Below are 13,747 nucleotides of genomic sequence, written 5' to 3'. Positions count from 1 at the left end.
GTTTTAGTTCCTTTTACAGTATGTAAAAGAAGTTAAATCAACTTGACCTTAAAAGGAAGTTTATGGAAAAGAAACTGAGGTACCCCAAGGATTCAAAATCAGGAATATAGCCAGGCTACAGAAGGAAACCCAAACCAGTAGAAATACTAGGTATTATTTTTCCTTTACTAAGTCTCTGCATTCTGCTGCCTTTTTTTTTTCTTTGCAGAATGGCTTTCTTTGCTTCTCCGGGTACATTATGTAAGGTGATCTCTTAGTAAATTCTAGATATTTTCGCTTGTCCTTTAATTGCATCCATAGCTCAGAATTAACCCAGGTTTTTGTCCTTTTTCTTGACCAGCAAGAACCTGGTCTAGGTAATCTTGGGTTGGGGTGATCTTCTTTCTAGTTAAGTCAGTTCTCATTAGGTATCACTAGTAGCTGCTGTTCTACTTGTGAACAATGGGAAATTCCCAGAGAAGAGAGATTATAGCAAGCAGAGTGTTAATTCCTAAAGGTTTTATTAGGATCCCAGAAAGTGAAAACATGACTCAGTCGAGGGGATGGAAGCAATGTCAGATTTTGGACATGGGGGAGATTATATTTCAGTGCCAAGATGCTGTGTTGGAGAACTTGGCGAAAATTTAGGTTTTACAGTGACTGAAATTCTGTGGTTAAAACCTGTTCTTTTTATTTGAGACCAAGGTGCCTAAATTAGCTTCATCACTGCTTCTCAAGCCTTGGCTACCTGTGAGAATCATTTGTTGAAAATATTTTCCTTTTCCTTTTTATTTCTCTCTCTTTAAAAAAATGTACAGACATTGTACTATCCCAGAAATTTTGATGTCATTGGTGAAGGGTGGGTCCTTGGTAACACTATATTTTAAAACTTACTCGATTCCAACATGCAGCCATTGTTGAGAAATTGTAGCATTACATCCCTGGATGCTTGTCATAAATGCAGACGCTCAAGCCCTACCCAAGACCTACTGAATTAGAATCTATATTTTAGTAAGATTGGTGGGCAGTTTGTGGTGCTTCCCTGGTGACTCTGGTTCAGTGGTCAAGAATCCACCTGCCCATGCAGAAGCCACAGGAGAAGTGAGTTCAGTCCCTAGGTTGGGCATATCACTTGGAGAAGGAAATGACAACCCACTCTATTATTCTTGCCAGGATACTCATGTGGACAGAGGAGCTTGGTGGGTACAGTCTATGGAGTCCCTAAAGATTAAATGACTGAGCATGTACACAGGCAGTTTGTTTGTGCAGTAAAATGGGAGAAACACCGTCTAGACTTACTAAATATCTGACAGTGGACCCAGGGAATCCTTGGGACTATCATTCTCAAAGTGTGATCCTAGGACCTACTGCATCACCTGGGAATTTGTTTAAAATGCAAATTCCTGAGCACCAACCTAGATCTTCTGTAGAGAACACTCTGCAGATACGCCCCAACAATTTGTGGTTTAACAAGCCCTCCTAATGCTTCTAATACAGGAAGCATTGCATTAGGAGAGTCAGAGGCAACTAGGACTTGGATTGAGGGAATTGTCTCTATAAACCTTTATTAAAAGAAATACTCCTGAAATGAAGTAGTATTGATGTTGCAACTTTATTTTCTAGTGGTTTAGCGGGTGGGAAAAAAAATGTGTCTCTGAGTATGTGTAGAATAGTTCAGTCACTCATTCGTGTCCAACTCTGTGACCCCATGGACTGCAGCATGCTAGGTTTCCCTGTCCATCACCAACACCCGGAGCTTGCTCAAACGCAGGTCCATCGAGTTGGTGATGCCATCCAATGATCATCCTCTGCCTCCCCTTCTCCTCCTCTCCTGTGAGTCAGTTCTTCGCATCAGGTGGCCAAAATATTGGAGTTTCAGCTTCTGCATCAGTTCTTCCAATGAATATTCAGGGTTGATTTCTGTTAGGATTGACTGGTTTGATCTCCTTGCTGTCCAAGGGACTCTCTAGAGTCTTCTCCAACACCACAGTTCAAAAGCATCAATTCTTTGGTGCTCAGCTTTCTTTATAGTCCAACTCTCACATCCATACATGACTACTGGAAAAGCCATAGCTTTGACTAGATGGACCTTTGTCGGTAAAGTAATGTCTCTGCTTTTTAATATCTTTCTAGGTTGGTCATAGCTTTACTTCCAAGGAGCAAGTATCTTTTAATTTCATGGCTGCAGTCACCATCTGCAGTGATTTTGGAGCCCAAGAAAATAAAGTCTCACTGTTTCCATTGTTTCCCCATCTATTTGCCATGAAGTGATGGGATAATGGGACTGGATACCATGATCTTAGTTTTCTGAATGTTGAGCTTTAAGACAACTTTTTCACTCTCTTTCACTTTCATCAAGAGGCTCTTTAGTTCCTCTTCACTTTCTGCCCTAAGGGTGGTGTCATCTGCATATCTGAGGTTATTGATATTTCTCCTGGAAATCTTGATTCCAGCTTGTGCTTCCTCCAGCCTGGCATTTCTCATGATGTACTCTGCATAGAAGTTAAATAAGCATGGTGACAATATACAGCCTTGACATACTCCTTTCCCAATTTTGAACCAGTCTGTTCCACGTCTGGTTCTAACTGTTGCTTCTTGACCTGCGTACAGATTTCTAAGGAGGCAGGTAAGGTGGTCTGTTTTTCCCATCTCTCTAAGAATTTTCCACAGTTTGTTGTAATCCACATGGTCCAAGGCTTTGGCGTTGTCAATAAAGCAGAAGTAGATGTTTTTTTGGAACTCTCTTGCTTTTCTGATGATCCAGCAGATGTTGTCAATTTGATCTGGTTCCTCTGCCTTTTCTAAATCCAGCTTGATCATCTGGAAGTTCACAGTTCATGTACTGTTGAAGCCTGGCTTGGAGAATTTTAAGCATTACTTTGCTAGTGTGTGAGATGAGTGCAATTGTATGGTAGTTTGAGCATTCTTTGGCATTGCCTTTCTTTGGGATTGGAATGAGAACTGACCTTTTCCAGTCCTGTGGTCACTGCTGAGTTTTCCAAATTTGCTGGCATATTGAGTGCAACACTTTAAGAACATCATCTTTTAGGATTTGTACCCCCACTAGTTTTGTTTGTAGTAATGCTTCCTAAGACCCACTTGATTTTGCACTCCAGGATGTCTGGTTCTAGATGAGTGATCACACCATCATGATTATCTGGGTCATGAAGATCTTTTTTGTATAGTTCTGTGTATTTTTGCCACCTTGTCTTAATATCTTCTGCTTCTGTAGGCCCATACCGTTTCTGTCCTTTATTGTGCCCATCTTTGCATGAACTGTTCCCTTGGTATCTCTGATTTTCTTGAAGAGATTTCTACTCTTTCCTATTCTGTTGTTTTCCTCTATTTCTTTGCATTGATCACTGAGGAAGGCTTTCATATCTCTCCTTGCTGTTCATTGGAAGTCTGCATTCAGATAGTATATCTTTCCTTTTCTCTTTTGCCCTTAGCTTCTCTTCTTTGCTCAGGCGTTTGTAAGGCCTCCCCAGACAGCCATTTTGGCTTTTTGCATTTCTTTTTCCTGGGGATGGTCTTGCTCACTGCGTCCTGTGCACTGTCATGGCGTCTCCGTCCGTAGTTCACCAGGCGCTCTGCCACAGCTAATGCCTTGGTCTGTTTGTCACTTTCACTGTATAATCATAAGGGATTTGATTCAGGTGATACCTCAGTAGTCGAGTGGTTTTCCCTGCTTTTCTTCAATTTAAGTCTGAATTTTGCAATAAGGAGTTCATGAGTGGAGCCATAGTCAGCTCCCAGTCTTGTTTTTACTGACTTGATATAGCTCCATCTTTGGCTGCAAAGAATAGAATCAATCTGATTTCGGTGTTGACCATCTGGTGATGTCCATGTGTAGAGTCTTCTCTTGTGTTGTTGGAAGAGGGTGTTTTCTATGACCAGTGTGTTCTCTTTGCAAAACTCTGTTAGCCATTGCCCTGCTTGCTTCATTTTGTACTCCAAGGCCAAATTTGCCTGTTACTCCAGGTATCTCTTGACTTCCTACCTTTGCATTCTAGTCCCCTGTGATGTTGCTGCTGCTAAGTCACTTCAGTCATGTCCAACTCTGTGGGACCCCATGTACTGCAGCCTACCAGGCTCCTCCATCCATGGCATTTTCCAGGCAAGAGTACTGGAGTGGGGTGCCATTGCCTTCTCCGCCCCTATGATGAAAAGGCCACTGTTTTTGGTGTTAGTTCTAGAAGGTCTGTAAGTCTTCATAGAACCATTCTTCTTCAGCATTAGTGGTTGGGGCATAGACCTGGATTACTATGATATTGAATGGTTTGTCTTAGAAACAAACAGAGATCATTCTGTCATTTTTGAGATTGCACCCAAGTACTGCATTTTAGACTATTGTTGAGATGAGGGCTACTCCATCTCTTCTAAGGGATTGTTGCCTGTAGTAGTAGATATAATAGTCATCTGAGTTAAATTCACCCATTCCAATCCATTTTAATTTGCTGATTACTAAAATGTTGACGTTCACTCTTGCCATCTCCTGTTTGACCACTTCCTATTTACCTTGATTCATGGACCTAACATTCCAGATTCCTATGCAGTATTGCTCTTGACAGCATAAGACCTTGCTTCCATCACCAGCCACATCCACAACTGGAAGTTGTTTTTGCTTTGGCTCTATCTCTTCATTCTTTCTGGAGTTGTTTCTCCACTGATCTCCAGTAGTATATTGGGCACCTACCAGCCTGGGGAGTTCCTCTTTCAGTGTCCTATCTTTTTGCCTTTTCATGGGGTTCTGAAGGCAAGAATACTGAAGTTGTTTCTCGTTCCCTTCTCCAGTGGACCACGTTTTGTCAGAACTCTCCACCGTGACCCGTCCATCTTGGGTGGCCCTACACGGCATGGCTCATAGTTGCATTGAGTTAGACAAGGCTGTGTGGTCCATGTGTTCCATTTGATTAGCTTTCTGTGATAGTGGTTTTCATTCTGTCTGCCCTCTGATGGCTAAGGATAAGAGGCTTATGGAAGCTCCTGATGGGAGAGACTGACTATAGGGGAAACTGGGTCTTGTTCTGATAGACAGGGCCATGCTCAGTAAATCTTTAATCCAATTTTCCATTGATTGGCAGGGCTGTGTTCCCTCCCTGTTGTTTGAGCTAAGGCCAAACTATGGTAGGGGTAGTGAAGATAGTGGTGACCTCCTTCGAAAGGACTTGTGCACACACTGTTGTATTCAGTGCCCCTGACCCTGCAGCAGACCCCTGTCGATCCACCTCCACCAGAGACTCCTGGACACTCCCAGGAAGTCTGGGTCAGTCTCGTGTGGGGACACTTTTCCTTTCTCCTGTTTCCTGCTGTGCACAAGGTTTTGTTTGTGCCCCCCAAGAGTCTGTTTCCCCAGTCCTGTGTAAGTTCTGTAATGAAATCCCACTGGCCTCCAAAGTCAAATTCCCTGAGGGTTCTAAGTCCCTTTGCTAGCTCCTTAGATTGGGAAATCTGTTGTGTGTCCTAGAACTGTATAAGCAGTGTGAGAATTTCTTTGGTATAATTGTTCTGCAGTTTGTGGGTCATCTGCTCAGCAGCTCTGTGTTGGGGCTATTGGTGGCCTCCTCCAAGAGGGCTTATGCCACATACTGGGTGACCCAGATCTGCTGCACGCATAGCCCCTGCCCCCATGGCAGGCCACTGCTGATCCGTGCCTCCTCAGGAAACACGCAGACATTCAAAGGCAGGTCTGTCTCACTCTCTTTGGGGTCTCTGGGTCCTGGTGCACACAAGGTTTTGTTTGAGCCCTCCAAGCATCTCTGGTGGGTATGGGGTTTGATTCTAAATGCAGTTTCGCTCCTCCTCCCATCTTGCTGTGGCTTCTCCTTTGCCCTTGGACATGGGGTATCTTTTTTGTATGGGATCCAGCATTCTCCTGTCGATGGTTGTTCAGTAGCGAGTTGCAATTTTGGAGTTCTCATAGGAGAAGATGAGCGCACATCCTTCTAGTCTGCCATATGTGTAGATAAGAGAAAGAGGAAGGAAATACGGCAAAAGGTATTATCACCCCTCCATATCATTCATAAAAATGATAAGACCTAGGTTTAAAAAAGGTAAGTAACTAGTCCAGGATAACTAGCCAACAAGCAAGTGGCAAAACCAGGACCTGAACCTCCATGTCCTTTGCGTACCACTGCAAGCTAGAGTTTGGTGCTCTTTTTCTGTTAGCTTTCCTGGTTCAGCATCTGAGACACGTAGGAATGTGGCTGTGTTGCGGTCCACAGGCCCGAGAGCAAGCTTGAAAATGTCACTGACTCCCATTGTTTACGAGCCCTCCCCCGACTTTGCCTCTTTCTCCCTCCCTCTCTTCCTCATCTCTCTCTCATTCTCATCATTTTTTGTTAAACTTTGAGGTCTGGGCATATTTGTATGTTTTAATTTGGCTTCTAAATAGAACCAGTGATCTGTGGTTTTAGTTGAGTATATGCAGTAAATACTTGATTTAGGTTGCCCAAACCTATTTGATTTGGGGGGCCAGTTTATAACTAGACAAAATTGTTAATTTTGTTGATGGCTTGAGATTTAGAATTGATTCCAAAACAATGGAAACTATTAATTAAATGTTTCACATTTTTTTAATACTCTACCTCATTCCACAAAATACATGTAGTGATTAAAGATGAGTGTTAAATACATTCTTTCCTCCTGTAACATTTCTTAAAAGTTTTGCTCCAGATTAGATTTGGATGAATTGTTTAGGTTATTGACTTTTTCTCTTGCTAGCAACAATTTATTCCTACCTGATGATTAAAGCATCATATATAAGAATTGTTTGGTTTTGGATCATTGGCCCTCTTTGAGGTCTGCCTTCAATTTCTTCTGCATTTAATTGAACTCTTGATGGCATTTTTAGATAATGTATAAAAGAGCATCAGGAGGCAGAGCCAAAATGGTCTTATTTGCTTTTATACAAACTAAATTGCCCTTGTGGTCCAGCATAAAATCTAAGTACTAAGAGCAGTTATTTATTTTGACAACAGAATTAATTGAGCCTAAAACAATTGAAATTCCAGTTGTAGCAACTATTCTTTGACTCTCACTCTGGCTTTGGTACTGTCAAAAAAAGTAACTTGTCTTATGATTAAATAGCAGAATGATGGGCAGTGGACTGCATTTGGGAGAGATGCTGAATAAACTTTCTACTTGTGAAACGGTTCAGAAGTGACATGCTACAAGGGGGGTCAGAATGTGCATTGATATCCAGCTGAGCTGTCAACTGGCACTGAGCCAGGCACGCAAAGCTTTACCATGTGAAGCAGCATGTGGAGCGTATGCCATTTGAAAGAGAAAATCTTTTTCATGCATGATTTAATGGTTTTTTTAAGGGCATATATTTAGTTTTATTGTTCCAGAAACTGTTAGTATTTCTGTTTTAATAGAAAAGATTATATGTGGATGGAAGTCAATTAATTTTTTTAAATATATAGTTTATAATTTGAAAGGATTTGACATCTGACATTTCAGAAATGTCATTTTGAATAGCTTATTTTTATTTGATATTTTTTCTGTTTCAGATAGATTTTAAGAAGATTATGTTTAAAAAAGATAAAGGGAAAAATAATCAAGATATGTCTAGGTAAAATGTGAGAAAAAAATGTAGAATTTTGTTTGGAAGGATTGATGTTAATAGGGATAAGGAATGTCTTACTATTTTCACATATTTGAAGACATCCAAAGATCTTAAAAGAATATATACTGTATTTGCTCAGGTGATGTTTTAAAAGGTTTTCTAGATACTGTTTTTTAAAATTGTAAATAATGCAATTTGGTATTGCTGTTTTGTTTTGTTCCCTAGAAAAAGCTCATAGCTTGAGTATTATAGATTCTGTAAATAGTTACTGGGCACAAATGATGTGCTTGTAATAGAAAAATTTTGGATTACCTATGTTTCTGGTTGTCCTTTTTTTTTTTTTTTTTTGGACTGGTGGTTATAGTCTCTCAAGCTTTATTAGGAAGTGATAAAATTAATAATACATAATAAACGGCTGGTGATTTAGGCAGAGATTTTTCATTCTTCATAATTCTTAAACAGCAAAAGATGGCTGTTTATCAGATGCACATACTACGGAAATTCCTTACCTTTACTAGTCTTTCAGTTCTCATCTCTCTGTAAACTCTTAGTGTAGGCCTTTAAAGGATTCTAAGACCAAGCTCATTACCCTTTCATTTAATAAATTTTTAAGCTTCCAGATTTACAGAGTGAACCTAAAGTCCTTGAAATTTTAATTGGGCCATTTTCTGACTCTTAAGAATTTTTTGGATGGAAGTAGTGAATGTATTTTTTTTGTTTTAGCCAAATGATGTTTATTATAAGAATGCCCCAGTAGGGAAGGTATTGCTAATTAATTAATTAAGACCTTGTTTATCATCACATTTATGACTTTTATTCTGCCTATCACTAAATGTTAATCTTCTCTATTTGAATAGAAACTGGAACTGAGGAAGTAAATCTTTGACTTAGAGGTAAAAAGAAGGACATTTTAGCCAATATTTTTAGATGCTCCTACTTGTAGAGAAATTTTCCTTGTTCGTTAGTGGTTTTCTTTCATAATGGAATGACCTATAAGAACTCTGATCATGAATTTGGACGTAGTTACAGTTAAGCTTAACATATCAGAAGGATCAGTAGTGAAATCTGTTATGTACTCTTTACTTCAAGCTCTATTTAAAAATCTCTTGATGTAGCAGATTGTACCAATTACCATTAATAAATTAAAAATGATTTCACAAAAAAACTTGACTTGCATAAATTTGTATATTACAGAACAGGGCTAAAGCGACAATTTAGTGGAACGTAAAATTTTAGTTTGATAATTTGTTTTATGTATATTTCAATAGAAAAACAATTCCTACTGTTCACTACTTTATTTACTGTCTAAATAATTTGGTATTTTACATATATGAAAGATACCACATTTTATAGCATTTAAGGTTAGTCTCAGCAGACCTGTCATTTCAGGGCTCTTTTAATTGTTTTTCAGCTGGTTTCCATTTTGTTTTTGTCCCCTTCTCTGCAGTCTATCTCTGGTACCAATGCTGAATTAATTTTATATAAGACCACTTTCAGGAAGGTGTATGTGTATCTCTTTCTCACATGAAAGCTCTTCCCATTGCCTGCAAACTAGAGTTTAAATTCTTTGACCTGCTATATGGATAGATCTGGGTTTTGACTTTAGCCCTCTTAGCTAGTATGTAATTAATTCACTTACTTATTTAGCAGATACTCATGGAAGACATCATTTGCTGGGGCACAGTGGTGAACTGAACAAGCAAGGTCCCGGGCTTCCATTCTAGGAGTGTTTGCTGTCTTGGCCCCTTGGTCTTACCACCAGCACAACCAAGGATTCAGCAACTGCCTCTTACTGTTGTTTTCTCTCAACTGTACATACAACAGGCTCCCAACTACTTGTTAGATCTCTGTGCTCCAAGTTGTGTGGCATCATATATAAAGGGTTTGCAGTAAACTGTGGTCATAATAATGGGCCAGTCACAGTTTTTTTTCCAGTAACACTGAACATGCTTGCTATTTGATTTTTAAATTATTGCTGATATTTTAATTAGCATCAGGTAACCCTGAAACATTTCAGAATCATTAAAAAGATGTAATGGGATCCCATCTGATTGTTTTCTGTCACTTTTTTTTTTAACCAGTACTCGTCCATGTAATAACATTTTTCTTTTTAGGCCTTATTGAATTTGAAGAATGTGACCCTGCTAGTGTGGTTGAAGGTAAGTTGACTAGTTGTAATGTGTGGCAGCTAGCTGATAGCTTCTGTTTACTGAATAGAGAGGCTGCTGCCCATTGGTGTTGGCATGTCTGTGGAGTGATGTAAAAAATCTGAATGTGGTTTAAAGGCTTGCTGTATTAATGTTTGCTTTATAAGTAATAAGTTTGCCCGAAGGATACTAATGTGTTAGAATATATATTTTTTAAAAGATTAAATATAACATGTATTTGTTTTTAGATAAACATTGAGAATGTTTTCTCCATTGATATCCTTCTTTAAACATTCTGATGTTATAAATATGAAACATCACTACATACTGATGTATACTGCTTATTCTACAATGGGTAGCATTTCAGTAATTAATAAGGTTATGCATTAATGCTAATGTGACTGTCATTCAAAATAGGTGATGATTTGAGTTGGAGAAAGGGTCCACAACACTTCCTATTTAAATTTATGTTTTTTATAGTATGAAACTCAAGAGATACCTGCAGTTTTTGTTGTAGGTGTGTGTGTGTGTGTGTGTGTGTGTGTGTGTGTGTTGTGTTTTACGTATCACTTTGTGAGCTGCTAGAAATAATTTGCAAGCAGTCTTTGATTTTTTTCCAAGACCTGTATAAGAGTTTAGAGAAACAGTTTGCTATTGTGTGTAAGGTTATTACTTCAGCAGTCAAGGAGCTCTAGGGCCTAGACTTTTTATAGTTACTAGCTGTTTGATTAAGAGCAGTAATTATTTTAAGTTCTCTGTAATCTTTAAAAATTCCTCAAAAGCTGAAAAGAATTTAAAGAGTTCTTTAAAAATGTTTATAAGAAATAATACCTACTCTGAGGAAAAAAATGTATTTTATTTTAAAAATATTTTAATACGCTATACAGATATATGGTTCAGGGAATTATTTTTACATGAAAGCAAGTACATTATTCTAAGACATTTCGATTATTATCCTGATTGTAGTGATAATAGCTGTATAACACTTAGTTACAAAAACTTAGTTACATAATACTTTTGAGTTTCTTCATCTACAAAGATGTGAAGTTAGCTTGGGTGTACTCAAGCCAGTCAGTCCTAAAGGAAATCAACCATGAATATTCATCGGAAGAACTGATGCAGAAATTGAAGCACAATACTTTGGCCATCTGATCCGAAGAGTTAACTCATTGGAAAAGAGCCCGATGCCGAGAAAGATTGAAGGTGAAAGGAGAAGAGGGCAGCAGAGGATTAGATGGTTAGATAGCATCACTGACTCAGTAGACATGAATTTGAGCAAACTCCAGGAGACAGTGGAGGACAGGGAAGCCTGGTGTGCTGCAGTCCATGGGGTCGCAAAGAGTCGAACATGACTTAGCAACTGAACAACAGCAGCTAAGCTTTAAGTTCTGAATTCTATTAACAATTGATAGCATTACTGACCTTTTTAAAAAATAATTTGTCATGCAAGAAGAGGAAGAACTGCCTTATTTGGCAAAACAAATGATATTTTTCCTCATTTATGGTTGGATCCACTTATGACATTGTTTTTATTAGAGATAACGCATGTACAAAAGAATGCCATATTATAAATATCTGTCATACTGTTAATGGACCTGTTGTCACCTGTTTATTTAAAACAGCATATTTATATTTATATTTTTGACCTTTTATACAGAGAACGTGATCTGACCTGCATTTATAACCAAATCTCTTATAATGAATGATGTACTTTCTTTGAAGTCTTAAGATATCTGCAAATGCTTACTTTGCCTGAGGTAATTTAGAGGAGGAGAGAATGTCATCACTCAAGTGATTGTTCTATGTATAACCTTTTGGTGAATAACAGGCTATATTATATTAACATAAGAAAAATTTAAACAGATTATGGCCCTGATTTGAATTTTAGGGCTTAGTAATTGATGCTTGTATTTCTTTCATCCAAATTTAGTATCAACATTTATGAGCAAATCATGTGTCAGGATACAAGATGCATTCATAAATTTAATATGTTTATCAGGAAGAGTCATGTTTCTATAACAATATATGTTTATTTTAAGGTATAAAACCAAGGAAAAGAAAGACTTTTGGTTTACCAGGAATAATTAAAAAGGAAAAGGATGCAGAGTCTGTGTAAGTATATTAAGTATTGTCAAAATTCTTTCCATTTTTAGAAATAATATTTTATAAATAGTCTTATAACAATAAAACTTATTATGAATTTGAAAAGAAAAAATTATTTTGTAAATAACTCAAAAGTATATATGGCTAAGGTGTGAAAAATACAGACTTTTCTAAGAACATTTGCCAACCCCTCTAGTTTTAATTAAAAATGTTAACCTTTTATATTATTTTAATATTTCAAGATGAAAGCTTTAGTATTTTCAAATTGAAACTTCAAAGATGCCTTTATTTTATAAAATTATACATGCGTATTTAAAAAAATAAAAAATACAGTGAAAACTAAAAATTGTTCTAAGTCTTAATAACCTAAAAGCAGCACCATGGTCAACAATTCGATGAAAATCTTTCAAGACAACTTCAAGCATATAGGAACTTAGTGATATATGTATACATAAATGGAAAATGTTAAATGGAGGAGAAAAAAGCCATAACACAGTTTAAACATTTATATTAATTCATCAGTTTTAGATGGAAGATGCAGTATAAACTTTTACCTTTAAAAAAAAAAATAAATTGGTATACAGAGAAATACAGTTATCATATGTGAAATTAAACTAGTATTAACTAACTCAAATTTTGTACCTTGGCTACACAGTAGAACTACCTGAGAAATTAAATGTATCTATGCCAGCCTCTGCTTCAGACCAATGAAATCAGATTCTTTGGGTGTGAGGCCCCAGAAGTTTAGAAGTTTTTGTGTTGTCTTAATATACAGTGGGGGTTGAGAGTCATTAAACTATGAATAACCAGAGACAAATTGGAATTAAAGGAACTTTTCTTTGCTTGATTATTCAACCGATTTAGACTGCAGAGACACTAATGCAAAATCTCAAGTGATTTGTTGATCCAGTAACACTGAATGAAAATTTGTTTAAAATCCCTACTACGCTAGCACAATCAGAAAAACTCTCCCAAGAGTTAATATTTTGATGGACAGTCATATTTTCTATGTAAGAGAACAATTTGTGCTTTGGGTATTCTTGTCTCTTCCCTGGTTATATGCTTATCTGAGTTTCTAACATTCCAAATGTCTGTTTCTTTCCTCCTCCCTAGTGGTATTTTGGTTTAATAAATTAAGACTGTTTGCAAAGTGACTTATGCCTATAGCTACTGTCTCTTCTGCAGATGTCTTTTGAACTTTGTGAAGGGGGTATTTTGCTAAGGGATGGAACCTAATCTCTTTTATAACATTGGAATTAAAGTCTAAACAGTTGATTTGTACGTAAATTTTAAAAATGTAGCCAGTTTATCTGTTAGTGACTGTATTGACAGCTTTCACAGCTGTTCATTTAGGGAGCTTCTAATATTTTTGTGTATTTCATGTTTTTAAAGTAGTTTTTCATGATCAGTAATTTCCCAATATGATCATTAGGCCACTTGGATATTGGAATATTTTAACCAATAAGAATACTAAGTCAGAAAACTAACGCCTAAATCATTGCATCACTATCGCCATCTTTCAACACTGCTTGGCAGGAAAAATGTTAAGAGTTCACTTTGCTTGAAATGCCCGAGGCTCTTGGCGTGCTTCTTCTCATAGCCTGAAGGCTTTTGAAATGCCAGGAATTGTGTACGAGGGGTCCTGCTCAGAGCTTGGTCTTCCTGGGGCTTCATCTTCAGGTCTCATACTTCATGCTGTGAAGGCAAACAGATAAGTGCTTTACCACAAAGACTAGAGAATTCTGGCTTAAAGCCAGAGAATAAATGGTTTGGAACTTTTACATTTAAATTTCAACTTTATCTTTTAAAAAAAGAAGTAGAAATGTTTTAACATCTTAAGTGATTTGATTCTGTGCAGGGATTGAATTGATCGTTATAGTAGCTTTTCTAGTCATTTCCTCAGAGTATACATAGGTTTTTTTGATAACAATATTCCTTATAATCTACC

General features: G+C 37.4%; 1 protein-coding gene across 1 annotated transcript in view; it reads left to right on the top strand.

Annotated features, from left to right (window-relative positions):
• Positions 1-13,747, top strand: part of FCHO2 (FCH and mu domain containing endocytic adaptor 2) — a 123,745-nt gene that overhangs the window by 59,814 nt on the left and 50,184 nt on the right. Inside the window, exons 9-10 of the mRNA XM_055555213.1 lie at positions 9,664-9,708; positions 11,736-11,808. Of these exons, the coding sequence (XP_055411188.1) occupies positions 9,664-9,708; positions 11,736-11,808 (118 nt within the window). The remainder of the gene's footprint in view (positions 1-9,663; positions 9,709-11,735; positions 11,809-13,747) is intronic.

The sequence above is a fragment of the Bubalus kerabau genome, chromosome 18 (assembly GCF_029407905.1).
Source record: "Bubalus kerabau isolate K-KA32 ecotype Philippines breed swamp buffalo chromosome 18, PCC_UOA_SB_1v2, whole genome shotgun sequence".
Lineage (NCBI taxonomy): Eukaryota > Metazoa > Chordata > Mammalia > Artiodactyla > Bovidae > Bubalus > Bubalus kerabau.
Note: the sequence above shows the minus strand (reverse complement) of the source record. Positions and strands in the feature narration are given on the sequence as shown.